This window comes from Vombatus ursinus, unplaced genomic scaffold (genome assembly GCF_900497805.2).
Source record: "Vombatus ursinus unplaced genomic scaffold, bare-nosed wombat genome assembly UNPS02014793.1, whole genome shotgun sequence".
NCBI lineage: Eukaryota > Metazoa > Chordata > Mammalia > Diprotodontia > Vombatidae > Vombatus > Vombatus ursinus.
In genome coordinates, this window is record NW_020954571.1 from 17,778,100 (window position 1) to 17,793,161 (window position 15,062).

General features: G+C 35.6%; 1 protein-coding gene across 1 annotated transcript in view; it reads left to right on the forward strand.

Annotated features, from left to right (window-relative positions):
* Positions 1-14,853, forward strand: part of LOC114048527 (carboxylesterase 1D-like) — a 46,409-nt gene extending 31,556 nt beyond the window's left edge. Inside the window, exons 11-14 of the mRNA XM_027869506.1 lie at positions 610-757; positions 2,484-2,615; positions 4,968-5,040; positions 14,584-14,853. Coding sequence (XP_027725307.1) covers positions 610-757; positions 2,484-2,615; positions 4,968-5,040; positions 14,584-14,815 — 585 coding nt within the window. The 3' untranslated portion in view covers positions 14,816-14,853. The remainder of the gene's footprint in view (positions 1-609; positions 758-2,483; positions 2,616-4,967; positions 5,041-14,583) is intronic.
* The last annotated feature ends 209 nt before the right edge of the window (positions 14,854-15,062 follow it).

Below are 15,062 nucleotides of genomic sequence, written 5' to 3' on the forward strand. Positions count from 1 at the left end.
GGTAGAAAAGCTGAATCATAGGATCTCCCTATGGTAAAGTAAAAGCCTGTAAGAAAATTTCTGTAATGATTTAATGGCATGTTCTTTAATTCATTCCTTCCCTAGGTTGAAAGTACTCTCTCCTACCCTTGAAACATCCCCATGGCATATTGTTCATATTGTTGTTATGCACTTAGTATATTAAACCTTTGGTTATAGTTGTGTTTGTTACTATGTAATCCCCCTACTAAACTGTAAACCTTGAAAGGCAGAGCTCTGTCTTACTCATTTATCCCTGACACAGGGACCCAGCACATATTAAACACTTGATAGGCATATTCCACCTAGTGTCAACAGTTGGGTTCATTAAAACATATATTAAGAAGAATAGTATTGTGTGTGAGGGGAGTTAGTTTAATAGGAATACGATAAATGAGCGATTAACTAAATGGAGTTATTGTAGGGTTTCATTGTTTTATGATGGGATTAGTTATATGTATTAATAATGTCTTTGTAAAAAAAGGTTTAGTTGTGGCAATGTTATGTGGAGTATATAGTTAATGAATAGAAAAAAGATGAATGAATACATATCCAAACACTTTTCACTCCTTACTCCATTGGCCTTTTCAGAAAATCTCCCAAAATCTTATTCCTTTGATAACTGAGGAGTATCTTGGAATTACAAATGATACTGTGAAAAAGAAATATCTATTTATGGAAATGATGGGAGACTTCTTCATTGGGATCTCAGCTGTGATGGTGGCTCAATTTCATATGGGTAAGTTATAAGGAAAAACAAGGAAAAGGGTAATGACAAAACCAACCTTAGCTCTCTCATGTTTTAGCCAAGGATGCTCAGTCTAAAGCTACTTGGGATAGGCATTACCTAGAGGTTGGGTAGACATTTTTTCTATGTAAGGAAAAGAATGCTGGACTTGGATATGGAAGATGTATGTTCAAATTCTGGTTGGGACATAGGACAATAAGGTAATTCTCCTCTCAGCTTTTTAAGGCTTCCTCCCCTTTTCTGGCTCATCATTTCATAACACACCCCCTAAATATGGATCTACACCAAGTCCCTGTACTGTGCCATCAGCTCTAATCTTGCTATACTTTTAATAGGATCACATCAGTTTCCATGAATTTAATTATCATACTATGAAGATGACTCCCAAATTTCTGTTCAGCCCTGTCTCTTTCCTGAGTTCCAATCACTAATTGCCTATTGAACTCTTCAAACTGTATGTTTCAGAGATTTCTCAAATTATGTATGTTTAAAACAAAACTCATTCTCTTCTTTTCCTCACCTTACCCTGACCCCCTTCAATTCCTTTCCTACCTTCCCTATTTCTGTCAAAGGATCATTACTATTGCAGACACCCAGGTTTACAACCTCAGTGTTACCCTTGAATTTTTACTTTCATTCACTCCATATAGGTAATCAGTTAACAAATCTTATCTCTCTTATCTCCCCAACATCTCTGACATCCATCCTCTTCTCTCTGTTCACACAGCTAATTCAGATCTTCATCAGTACTTTTCTAACAATTGCAATGATCTTCTTATTGATCTCCCTGCCCCAAGTCCCTGTCTCCCTTAATCTATACTCCACAAACTAGCAAAGTAATTTTGCTTAAGTGCAGGTTTGACCATATCACTTCCCTCCTCAGTATGCTCATGTGGTTCCCTGTCACCTCTAGGAAGGAATGTAAATTCCTCTCTTTGTCATTTAAAACCATTTAAAAAACCAGCCCTAATCTACCTTTCCAGTCTCATTATATACACTATCCCCCTCCTGTACTTTACAGCCCAGCTAAACAGTCCTTCTTGCTGTTTCTCAATCCAGAGCTTCTCTCTCATCACTTTTCCTTTGTACTAGTCACACTTAATGCCTGGAATGAACTCCTTCATTTCCACCTTTTAGAATCCCTTCTTTCCTTCAAGGCTTAGTTCAAGCACTACTATCTATGTAGAGTCTTTCCTGATCTTCCAGATGGTAGTGCCCTCCCTCCCAAAATTACCTCATATTTTGTACATACTATGCAAATAGTTTTTGAATAATAGGTATATGTTATCTCTCTCAATAGAATGTATGCTCCTTGAAGACAAGGATTATTTAATGTTTTTTCTTTGTATCTCTAATGTATGACATAGTGCCTGTCACTTGTCAGGAACCCAATAATGCTTATTGATCAAAATGATTGCTGGAGGTGAGAGTGTCATAGCATCACAGATCCAGAAATAGAAGGGACCTCAGAGACTATTTAGCTCAACCCTTTCATTTCAGATAAGGTGACTAAGGTCAAAGCAGGTTAAGTGTTTTGCTCATACAGGTCACACAGATTATAAATATCAAAGGTGGGAATTAATTTCACATAAGGTAGCAGATCACAAGTTTTTCATAGATTTCCCACTGACCCCTCTGAACTCTCCCCAGCCTTGTAAATACATCCAGGTTAGGAGGCTTGAAATGTTGAATTTTCCATAATTTTCTTTCCTTTTAGCTTCAGGTTCACCAACCTACATGTATGAATTTCAACATCGGTCAAGCTTTTGGGGAAACATGAAACCAGAAAACGTGAAGGCAGACCATGGGGATGACATTTTCCCTGTCTTGGGGGCTCCATTTTTAAAAGGTGATGGACCTATGCTGTCTAGAAAAGCCTCATGAAAAAATTGGCTGGATAATAAGTAGCCTCTGTAATCTAACTTGATTCTTGCAATAACCCTGTGAGGTAGAAAGAATCAAATGAGATAAAAGATATGGAGATCTTTTGTTAGGATAAAGGGGCTAAATAGATATAAGGGCTACTTATTATTTAGCCTTTATTATCCAAAACTGATAGGGAGAAAACAAGGACCAGAGAGGGTTAGTGATTTGGCTCAGGTAATTGATAGATACGAGGCCAAGGCACAGGTCTTCTGTCTCTCAGTCCCAGGTTAACTTGACTGGGTAATCTGTCTTAAACCTTATATGTCACTACCAAACAAACATCTCTTCTTGCTTAATTCAATATTGAGGATACATTAACAGAAGAAAAGTTTTGAGATGGGAGATAGAGGACATTTTGGCTCTTCTCTTTCCTGGTAAACCACACCTGAAATATTTTTTTCAGTTTTGGGCACTACATTTTAGTAATGACATTAATGAGATGGAGACTATCCAGAGGAAAGTGAATAGGATGGTACAGGACTGTTAGGGGCAGGATTAACTTCAGCACCCTGTTATTCCAAGCCCAATTTTAGGGCAAAATAAGGCCTGATATTGCTTTGAGTCATTAACAAAAAGTGGTTCACTTGATCCTAACATAGCAAGGTCATGTAATAAGTATGCAGGGGTATTTAGCTTCTACATGTGTAATCCTCTTGTCTCAATAGGACAGATCATGGTGATTTTTAGGTGTTCAGATATCCATAGAGTCAGAGAGACTGGATTCCATGTGGGTGGAACTGTTTAATGTCTTTAGGTGATCAGGAAGCTGCATTAAAGGAGCCAGAGGCTAATAAGACCTTAGCAAAATATTTGTTGTATTTTGGGGAAAAGTAATCCCTGTCATAGGAAAATGGGAAGGACCCTAATGCTATCATTGGGTCCTTATGACCATACCACATGAGGAATGGTTGAAAGACCTGTGGATATTTAGTCTCTAGTAACGATATTGGTGGGACTTAATGCCTATCCTCAAATATTTGGAAGACTGTCATGTGGAAGAAGTATTAGACTTAGTCTCTTTGGACAGAACTAGTAACAATGGATGTAACATGCTGTGAGATCGATTTTAGTTCCAATGTAAGGAAACATTTCCTAACAATGAGGATTATGCAAAAGTGTTCATGTTTTGCCTCTGGAGGTAGTGTGCTTCTCATCATTTGTGGTCCTGTATCAGAGGTTGGATGATCGCTTTTTTGTGGATATTCTTGAGAAGATTCTTCTTTAGGTTGAGTTGGTCTAGTTATCCTCAGAGATACTCCAATTCTGAATGTATTTCCAATGGACCATTTCCATGAATGTCCAAGTAAGCTTAGCTCCAAAGGCTTAATTTGCCCTGATCATCTGCTTTGTTTTGGAAGATGCTTGGGAGAGAAGAGGATAGATGTTGATGTCATACTTGGACAAATCTCCACAGTTCTAGATGAAAATGCCCAATGATACTTCTGAGTTTCATGATATGGCCACATGATTGAATTACTTCCATTGTAGAGCTTTGGCCTCTAATTTCCTCCAGGTTTTGATTCACATTTTCTCTAGGTGGCATCATTGAACTTCTGGCATTTAGGTATTCACTACACTGAGAGAAAAATCTGAGTCTAGGCTTCCTTTACCTTTGCCTTTCAAGGGCTATTATTAGCAATGGCTTTGATGTTAATACTGTGGATTCTCAGGCTTTAGATGCAAAGCTGAAAATAATATCATTAGAACAGTGGATTTGGAGTAATGGGCTCAGGGTTCAAATCCTAGCTCTGCTCCTTATTACTTGTATGGCCTTGGACAAGTCATTTAGCCTCTCTGGCACTTAGTTCCTTTATCTGTAAGATAAAGGAATTGGACTAGATGAAGTTCTTTCCAGCTCTAAAAACTAATGTTCCTAAGTAATATCCATCAGCATTCTCAAAATCTCTCTCCTGCCAATCCTGTTGGTAGCTGAGAGTCTACGTTAGACATTTATTCCTTTAAGTTATTATATTCTGCTAATGTATAAATGTCTTTAAGAAGGGTGGAATTTTCAGTGTTACTAACTATTATTATCAGTCCTAAAATTTAATTCTTGAGAAGACTTAAAACAAAATCCAGGTAGGTTTATAGACAACTTCAAAGCATTGCCTTGGTGTGGTACATCAGGATGGGGCACCATATAAAGTAAAAGATTAAGAATAGCCAGGATGGTAAGAGGAAATATAAGTGAAGGAAGAGTGGGGTGTGAACTGAAGACAAATTTTCTTTCTTACTGTATTCATCTCACACTAATATCTGTGGTATTCATCTTTAGAGGGTGCTTCAGAAGAGGAGAAACAACTTAGCAGGACAATGATGAAATACTGGGCCAACTTTGCTCGGAATGGGTGAGATTTTTAACAAAGGAAGGGGAGAACTTAATACCTAAGTAGTAGGTCATTTACCTTAGTGTTTTTGGTGGGTGTTCTCCTTTTTTTCTTCTTAAGATGATAGATTTAGAGCTGATAGGTATGATATAATTCATCTAGTTCAATCTCTTCTTTATTCTTTTTTCCTTTTTAATTTATGTGAATTAGCAAATCTTCTGTCTCCTTCACACTGAAAATAATTACCCTTGTAAGAAATACATATGGTCAAGTCAAAAAAAACTTAGGCATTTGCTATTTCACACACACACACACACACACACACACACATATATACACACACAGATGTTATCTACATTTATACACAAATATATATTTGTATATATGTATGTATATATTTGCATACATGTATGTATATATGTTATTATTATTACATGTATGTACATCTATAGATATATCTGCAGACCTGTCAGGAATTAGATAGCATGTTTCATCATAAGTCCTCTGGAATTGTAGTTGGTCATTATATTGATCAAAATTCTTCAATCTTTCAAAGTTGTTTGTCTTTACAATATTGTTGTTATTGTATAAATTTTTCCCCTGGTTCTGCTCACCTCCTCTAATGGTTCATACAAGTAGCCCCAGGTTTCTCTAAAAAAGTTCCTTTTGTTTTTTGGAGCATGATATCATTCAATCATACTCTAATACCATAATTTGTTTATCCAATTAATGGCCACCTATTAGTTTCCAGTTCTTTGCTGCAGAAGAAGAAGGACTACAATATTCTTATACATAGAGATCCTTTTCATCTTTTTTTGACCTTGTAGTGAGTAAAAGGTGTGCACAGTTTAATAATTTCTTGGGTATAATTCCAAATTGCACTCCAGAATGGCTAAACCAGTCCACAGCTCTACCAATAGTGCATTAATGTATTTCCTTTTCCATATCCCTTCCAACATTCATCACTTTTTCTTTTGCCAATTTTGACATTTGTATGAGGTAAAACCTCAGGGTTGTTTTAATTTGATTTCTCTAATTATTCATGATTTGGAGCATTTTTTTCATCTGACAATTGATAGCTTGGATTTCTACCTTTGAAAATTTCCTGTTCATATCATTTGACCATTTATCAATTGGGAAATGACTTTAATTCTTATAAGATTTAATCAGTTCCCTATATATTTTCAAATTAACCCCTTTATCAGAGAAATTTTCTTCTAAGATCCTTCTCAGTCTTACTTGCTTCTTTTTTAATTTCAGCTCCATTGGTTTTGTTTGTGCAAGAACTTTTAAAATTTTATGTAATCAAAATTGTCCACTTAACCTCTTATGAACCTCTCTATTCCTTATTTGGACATGAATTTCTCCTCTATCCATAGATTTTTCTTGTATTTTGTTCATGATGTCACTCTTCCTTTTAAGTAATATACAAATTTGGAGCTTACCTTGGTCTACAGAGAGATCATGGTCTATATTTATTCCTTTCAGACTGCTTTCCAATTCCCTCTCCCCAATTTTTGTTGAACAATGAGTTCTTTCCTCAATAACTACATCATATAAGTTTATCAAACACTGGGCTACTATATTTTCTTGCACTGTTTATTGTGTAATAGACATAGTGGCTCAGTGGATAGAGTGCTGGGCCTAGAGTCAAGAAGACTCAGCTTAATGAGTTCAAATCTTGCCATAGACACCTACTAGCTGTGTGACCCTGGGCAAGTCACTTAACCCTGTTGCTCTGAGTTACTTCATCTTGTAAAATGAGATAGAGAAAGAAATGGCAAACCATTCCAGTATCTTTGCCAAGAAAACCTCTAATGGGGTCATGACAACTCACCTGGAAAATAGATCCAGGAGAGAGAATTTAGCAATTATTGGACTATCTGAAAGCCATGACAGAAAAAAGAGCCTAGACATCATCTTTCAAGAAATTATCAAGGAAAACTGCCCTGATATTTTAGAACCAGAGGGCAAAATAGAAATTGAAAGAACCCACCGATCTCCTCCTGAAAGAGATCCCCAAAGGAAAACTCCTAGGAATATTGTAGCCAAATTCCAGAGTCCCCAGGTCAAGGAGAAAATATCACAAGCAGCCAGAAAGAAACAATTCAAATATTGTGGAAACACTATCAGGATAACACAAGATTTAGCAACTTCTACATTAAGGGACAGCAGGGCATGGAATATAATATTCTGGAGGGCAAAGGAGATAGGATTACAACCAGTAATCTCCTACCCAGCAAAACTGAGTATAATCCTTCAGGGGAAAAAATGGTCATTCAGTGAAATAGAGGACTTTCAAGCATTCTTGATGAAAAGATCAGAGCTGAATAGAAAATTTGACTTTCAAATATAAGACTCAAGTGGAACATGAAGAGGCAAATGGGAAAGAGAAATCATAAGAGACTTATTAAGGTTGAACTGTTTACATTCCTGCATGGAAAGATGATGTTTGTAACTCATGAGACCTTTGTCAGTATTAGGGTAGTTGGAGAGAAAAAATTATATGTATGTATAGATAGATAGATAGATAGATAGATAGATAGATAGATAGATAGATATATAGATAGATGGCACAGGGTGAGTTGAAGATGAAGGGGTCATATCTAGAGAATAAAATTAAGGGGTCAGAGAGGATTGTAGTAGGAGAAGGAGAAAGGGAGAGGTAGAACAGGGTAAATTATCTCACAAAAAAAACAGAAAAGAAAAGGGTCTTACAGTGGAGGGGAAATGGGGGAAGGTGAGAGGGAATGAGTGAATCTTATTCTCATAGGATTTGACTTAAGGAGGGAATAACATACACACTCAATTGGGTATGGAAATCTGTCTCACCCTACAGGAAAACAGGAGGAGAAGGGGATAAGACAGTAAAGGAATGATAGAGAGGAGGGCAGAATGGGAAAGACGCATAAGGGACAGGGTCAAAAAAAAGAATAGAATAAATGGGGGAGGGCAGGATTGGATTAAGGGAAATAGAGTTAGTTTTTCACAGCATGTCTACTATGGAAGTGTTTTGCATAACTGCACATGTATAACTTATATTGAGTTGCTTGCCTTTTCAATGTGGATGGGTGGGGAGGGAGGAAGGGAGAAAATTTGGAACCCAAAGTTTTAAAAACATATGTTTAAAAAATGTTTTCACATGCAACTGGGAAATAAGAAATACAAGAAATAGGGTACAGAAATCTATCCTTTCCTACAGGAAAATAGAAGGGGAAGGGGATAAGAGAAGGGAAGATGAGATAGAAGGGAAGGCAAACTAGGGGAAGGGGTATTTGGAATGCATGCCATCTTGGGGTGGGGGGAGGGGTGAGATGGTGTGAAAATTTGGAACTCAAAATCTTGTGAAAATAAATGTTGAAAACTAAAATATATATATATATATATATATATATATATACTTATCCCTGCAGAGCCTGTATAGCATTTGGTGTATCCTAAGTGCTTAATAAATACTTGTTAGTTGATTAATTTTGTTGTGCTACCTGGGTGCAGCTAGGGGGTTCAGCCTTAGAGGAGCTGAAAGCATTCTAGCACTAGGGCCATAAAGAGCTCTCTACACTGTTGTAAAAGACCCTGTAGAACAGTTGAAATTGAGGGGATAACCAGGTAGCAACACAAAGGAGAAACCATCCCTGCTGATGACATCACTGCACTGCTCAGGACATTATGTTACCTCTGGGACCAAGCCCCAGCTGTGCAAGTTATTAGGACTCCGTGTGATCTTCCAATAATGTTCCCTTTTCTGCTGGTAGCTAAGGGGTCCAAGGCAAAGTGTGTGCCTGTTTAAGGAACAAGGATAGGAAAGGGACAGAGATTTTCCTTGTAAATTACCCAGTTAGTCAGTTTTAATTAAATTCCTTGTGCATTAAAAAAAAAAGAAAATGACTGAACAATAATAACAACGAAATATTGTGTAATTAATCTGCTCCACTGATCAGGCTCTCTTTCTTAGCTAGTACTAAATTGTTGTGATTATTATTACTTTGTAGTAGTGTTAGAGATCTCCTTCCTTCCCATATTTTTCACTATTTTCCTTGAGATTGTTTACCATTTCTCCCTTCAAATGAATTTTGTTATGTATTTTTTTTCTAGTTCTATAAGTTAATCCTTTGGTAATTTAATTGGTAGAACAATTTAGGTAGCATTTTCATTTTATTTCCTTTACCTTGCCCCCAAAATTATGATTTCTATGATTATTCAGATATGTCTTTATTTATATAAGGAATGTTTTGTAGTTGTATTCAATTAATTCCTGAGTGTGTCTTGGCAGGTAGATTCCCAAGCATTTTATAAATTCTGTGGTTTTTTTTAATGCAATTTCTTTATCTATTCCCACTAACTTTTGTTGCCAACACATACAGAACTGCTAATGATTTCTGTGAATTTTTTGTATTCTGAACATTTGATGAAATTATAAATTATTTTAATTTTTAGTTTTTAAAATTATATGCCAAATTTGTTGATCTTTTCTTTCCTTTATTGATTAAAATTGTTAGTGATGTTAATTTCTCTCTAAGGATTACTTTGCATGCCAAAATTTTTTATGTTTTCTTATTGTTACCCTTATCTGATTATTCCTAAAATTTTGTTTTCCAACTCATTCTTTAGAATTATTAGTCTCCTCAGACACTTGACACTTACCAGCTGTGTGACCCTGGGAAAGTCACTTAACCCCAATTGCCTCACCAAAAAGCAAAAAAAAAAAGAATTAAGTTAGTCTCCATTTAATTTTTATCATGTATTGAATGTAATTTTTAATGAATTATGGTCTGCAACATTTTCCATTTTTGTAAAGGTGCCATACACAGTTGAGAAATATATTTACTCCTTTCTATTCCTATTAAATCATCTCTTGAGATCTGTCATATCTAACTCTTTCTAAAATTCTATTCTAGTCCTTAACTTTTTTTTGGGGAGGGGGCTTAGTCTTGTATATGTATGAAAGTGGTACATTAAGTTTCTCCACTATTATTATTATTTTTACTGTCTATTTCTACCTATAACTCATTTAACTCTTTCTGTAATTATTCATATGTTATGGCATTTGACATTAATGTTTGATATTGATATAAATTCATTGTCTTTGGTAACTTTCAACAAAATATAATCTACCTGTCTATCTCTTTTGATTATTTTTTTGTTACCTTGTCTCTGTTCAGACTTGCTACCCTTGCCTTTTTTATTTCAGTCAAAGCATAATAGATTTTATTCCATCTCCTTATTTTAATTCTGAATGTATATTCTTTCAAGTATATTTTTGTAAGCAAAATATTTTTTGAATTTTCTTTCTAATACTCTTCCATTTTTACTAGAAGGTAAAAATTCCATCAAATCTTTTTTACTGTCTTCTTCCATTTTATTTGTGACTTTATCCAATTCACATTTATGATTGTGATCATTAATTTTGAATTTCTTGTCAATATATTCTTTTATTCTATTTCTTCTCTTTGTTATCTTTTTGAAGAGAGTTGCAAAGAAAAGAAGTGTGGTCAGCACCAGTGCTCTAGGTGAGATGTAATCTGCTTCTGTTTCCCTGCCCCACTTGTCTTTGACCCACTCAGAGGCTAATCACAGATTCTTATCCTTTTTTCTTTCCTTTTAAACCCACTTCAAGATCTCCTTCTGATGATAGAGTTTGTTTTGTTCATGACTAATTCCTCCCTTAATCTACCTTCCCTTTTATTCCTTCAATTCTTTTCCCCCTTTCCTTCTTACTTACATGTTGAGTAAATGGATTTCTGCAACCAGCTGTCTGTTTTCTTCCCTCCTCTGACTAGTCTTGGTGAAAATGAACTTCAAGTGTCATCAACTTGCACTACCCCCTTCCTCCTTATTTGTATAGTTTTCCACTTGTGCACCATATTTGTGTGCAATAATTTTCTCTACCTTTCTTCTGTCTTCCCTTCCCAGTCTATACATTTACTCCTACCTTTCCTTTCTTCTTTTAAGGTAATCAAAACATTTAACAAAATACTTAAAAGCCTCTCTCTGTCATCCCTAATGATGATAGGATACTGAGGAGACACAAGCATCTTCTTCCCATATTAGAATGTAAGCAGTTTATCCTTGTTTTATTCCTTAGGATTGCTCACTCCTTTTTATGTTTCTCCTGATTCTTGTATTTGTATTTCAGTTCTGATCTTTTCATCAGGAATATTTGGAAGGTCTCTATTTAATTAAAGGTCCATTTTTTATGGTATATATTTATACTCAGCTTTTCTGGATAAGTTTTTCTTGATTGTAAGCCTATATATTTTGCCTCCTGGAATATTGTATTTCAAGTTCTTTGCCTCTTAAGAGTGGCTGCTACATCTTGTGTAGCAGGCAGACTGTGCCTGTATCTCCCTGGTGCTTGAATTCTTTCTTTCTGGTTGACTGCAGTACTTCTTCTTTGAGATGGAAGCTCTGCATTTTGGCTATAATGTTCCTGGTAGTTTTGGGGTTTCTTTCAAAAGATAATCTGTAGAATCTTTCTATTCTCACTTTGCACTCTGGTACTAAGGGATCTAAACATTTTTCTATCACAGTTTTTTGAAATGTGATGTCTAGGCCCTTTTTAATTTTTGTCATATCTTTTAGGTACTTCAGTTATTCTTAAATTATCTCTCCTGGTACAATCTGTTTGCCAAGTCAGCTGTTTTTGCTATGAGATGCCTTGTATTTTCTTCTATTTTTACAGACTTTTGACATTAAAAAAGATTGTTATTGGTTTAACTTCTATTTGATTTATTCTAGTTTTCAGGGAATATATTGCTTGGTTAAGGTTGTATACTTGTTATGCAAGCTATAACTTTTCTTTCTAATTCTTCCATAGCTCTCACTTCTTTTCCTTTTTTTCCCTACAACTCTCCTTTCATCTATAAAATGATTTTAACTTCTAAAAATATATACTTTACTTTAACACTCAAAAATTTTGGCTTCCAAATTCTCTCCTTCAGCCTGTTGAGAAGACAAACAACATGATATCAATTATACATGTGAAGTCATGCAAAACATATTTCCATATTAGTCTTGTTGCAGAAAAAAGTATGCTTCAATCCAACACAAAAAGAACTGCTATAAATGTTTTTGTTCCTTTAGTTCTTTTTTATAGTTCATTTTCCTTTGATCTTTATAGGATACAGACCTAGTCGTGGTATTGCTGGGTTAAAGGAAATATACAGTTTTATATAGTCCTTTGGGCACCATTATAAATTGTTATTTGGGCACCGTTCCAAATTGTTATCTTGAACATTTTAGCTTAAAAATACTTGTTTTCTTTCTTTTTGCTGTATTTTGAAGTCATTATCTTCTTCTGAGTTTGTGTCTTGAGGGATTCTGTCACCGTATTAACTCTTCATGGTGGGATTCTTTGTTGTTTGCTCATTCTTCTACCCTACTTCCTGACTTGGGACTTTATGTTATGTCCAGGATTTGCACACTTCTAGAGGTGCCTAGGCAATGCTTGTGTCCTGTTGTTGCTCTCTCAGATTATTGAGTTTTGTGACATTCCAGGATCTTAGAAACAGCTCAGATTGAGAAATTACAAGATTTTAGTGCTCCCCACATGGTGTAATCCGGGGAAAATTCTGACCATCCTTCCATTCCTGGTCTGACCTCTGTCAGATCCTGACCTGGGTTTAAGTTTGAGTAACATACCTATGGACTTACTTCTGGTTGTAATTTCAATAGACTGCTTCTGAACTCAGCCAATGTAAGATATCTGGAAAGCTCTGCTCATTCAGAATGACAAAATTGTAGGCTTACTTTAGGCCTAGGGTTCCTTCCCTAGTAATTGCCCTGTAGGTTTCAGACTAGGCTAGAGGCAGTTGCTGATACCCATTCTTCTGTTGGGGTGTCAGAACGACACAACTGCTTCTTTCTTCTGTACTTGATCTTTGCTCAATAGACAGAACATTTGTTCCTTCTTCCTTCATCAAGTCAAGCCCCTCCAAGTAGGTAAGGGTCCTCTTCTCGTCTTACTGCAGGCAAACTTTCATTCAGTCCTAACCTGACAGATTCCATAGAATGTGTCCTGGCTACACACAGTTCCCGGAGTCCCCAAACATCTCTGTTTGTCTCGGGAGGACTTGGGCTTGAAAAGTGACTCATGATTTTCCTTGCATTTCCAAAGAAGAACTTCATTTTATGTGTTTTCTGGATTTTTGTGGAGGAGTTGTGAGGAAGAACTTGACAATATTTCCACTACTCCACTATCTTGGGTAGTTTTCTTCCATTCTGTTTTTAAAAATAAGGCCCCTGAGGCTTAGAGGGATTAAGGAACTGTCTAGAGCCAAATAGAAATTAAGTGGTCAGGGCCTTGGATTCCAAAGCCATTCCTCTTTCCATGGTGCCTTGTTGCTTTCATCATCTCCTCCTACTGTTCCTTCTCTTTCTCTCCCTTCTTCTACTTCTCTTGTGTCTCTTTTTGCTTCTTTTCCTTTTGTTTGCTCTGCTTCTGATGTTGCTGTTCCTTCTTCTAATCTTCTTTATCCTCATTTGATATTTGTCGCTGATACTTCTACTGATGTTTCTTTTTCTATTGTTGACATTTCATCTGATGTTTATTTTTCATCTTCTGCTTTTTCTGGTGCTTTAACATTTGTTTCTTCTACTTCTGTTCCTTTGTTCTCTCCTTGCTGCTTTTCCTTTTCTTTCTCTTCTTCCTTTTTTATTCTTCCTCTTCTTTTTCTCTACATCCTCTTTTTATTTCTCCCCCTTTCTCTCTTATTCTTCCTGTACTTCTTCCTCTTTTTATCCATACTCTCTCTCTTCTTCATCTTTGTATTCTTTTTCTCTTGAGTTGCTACTGAGGATGGAAAATAACTTAGAAAAAGATAATTATGTATTGGTCTAATTTTGCCTGGCCAAGATAAAAGATAAACAGTGATTTAAATGTTTTAATTTGACTTCTGTTTAATTCTTTTTAAAAGTAAATTTTATTATTCTCTTTTACATTGTCTGGATTTTTCTCATATATTTCTCCATCTATGTCCCAGAGCTCTTCCCTTATAACTACAACTGTAACTATATATATACACTGTATATATACACTTTATACATATGTACATATATAACTATACATATACACATATTTGTGCATATATGTATATATGAAATTTCAAAAAGGAAGAAGAATCAGTAAAAATGATCAACATATAAATGAAAAAAAATTTAACAACACATGTGATATTCTACACCTCGGTACACTCACCTCTATAAATGATCAGGGAATGGTATCTTTTCATTACTCTTCTTTGGGGCTAAGTTATTCTTTACAATTTCACAACATTCATTTTTTAAAATTGTTTTTGCAGTTGTTCTTTGCCTTTATGTTGTTGGAGTAATTGTGTGTTTTTGTGGCCTGACTGTGGTTACTGCACTTTGCAACAGTTTATGCAAATCTTTCCATGCTTCTCTGTTTCTTTTAAGCTCATTTCTTATAGCACAGCTCTATGCCAGTACAATCAGGTTGCACAATTTGCTCAGCCATTTCCCAGCTGATAGGCAACTAATTAATTTCCAGTTCTTTGCTAACATTGCTATAAATGTGAAGTTTAATTCTAACAATTTCATTTCCAGTGATCCTAATGGGGAAGATTTGCTGAAGTGGCCAGCTTATGATCAGAATAAACAGCACTTAGAATTTGATATAAATATTACAATTGGAAAGGAACTGAAGGACAAGAAGCTGGAGTTTTGGTCAAAGACCCAAAGCCAAAAGATGATATCTTCTGCTGTCCTTCATAGCTCTTTCCACTCCCTGGCTTCCAATTCTCTATTGCTGACTTTGCTAACCTTCATGATTTCCTAGGAAAAATGCCTTTCTCTGAATTTTAAAATTCCCTTGCTTTCCCCCCATAATTGGTAAAATTCCTTTTAGTTAGAATATTCCCTTACCTTCCCCTCAATCTTGGTTCTGAACTTTATCCTCTAGTTTGCCTCTTTTTATTTTAAATGACTTTCTATGAGAGATTTTTTTGTTGTTGTTGAGAGAGAAAAAAATAAATTTTATTGATGTTTTCCTCTTATCTAAAAATACATTTTTTCCTGCCTTCCCT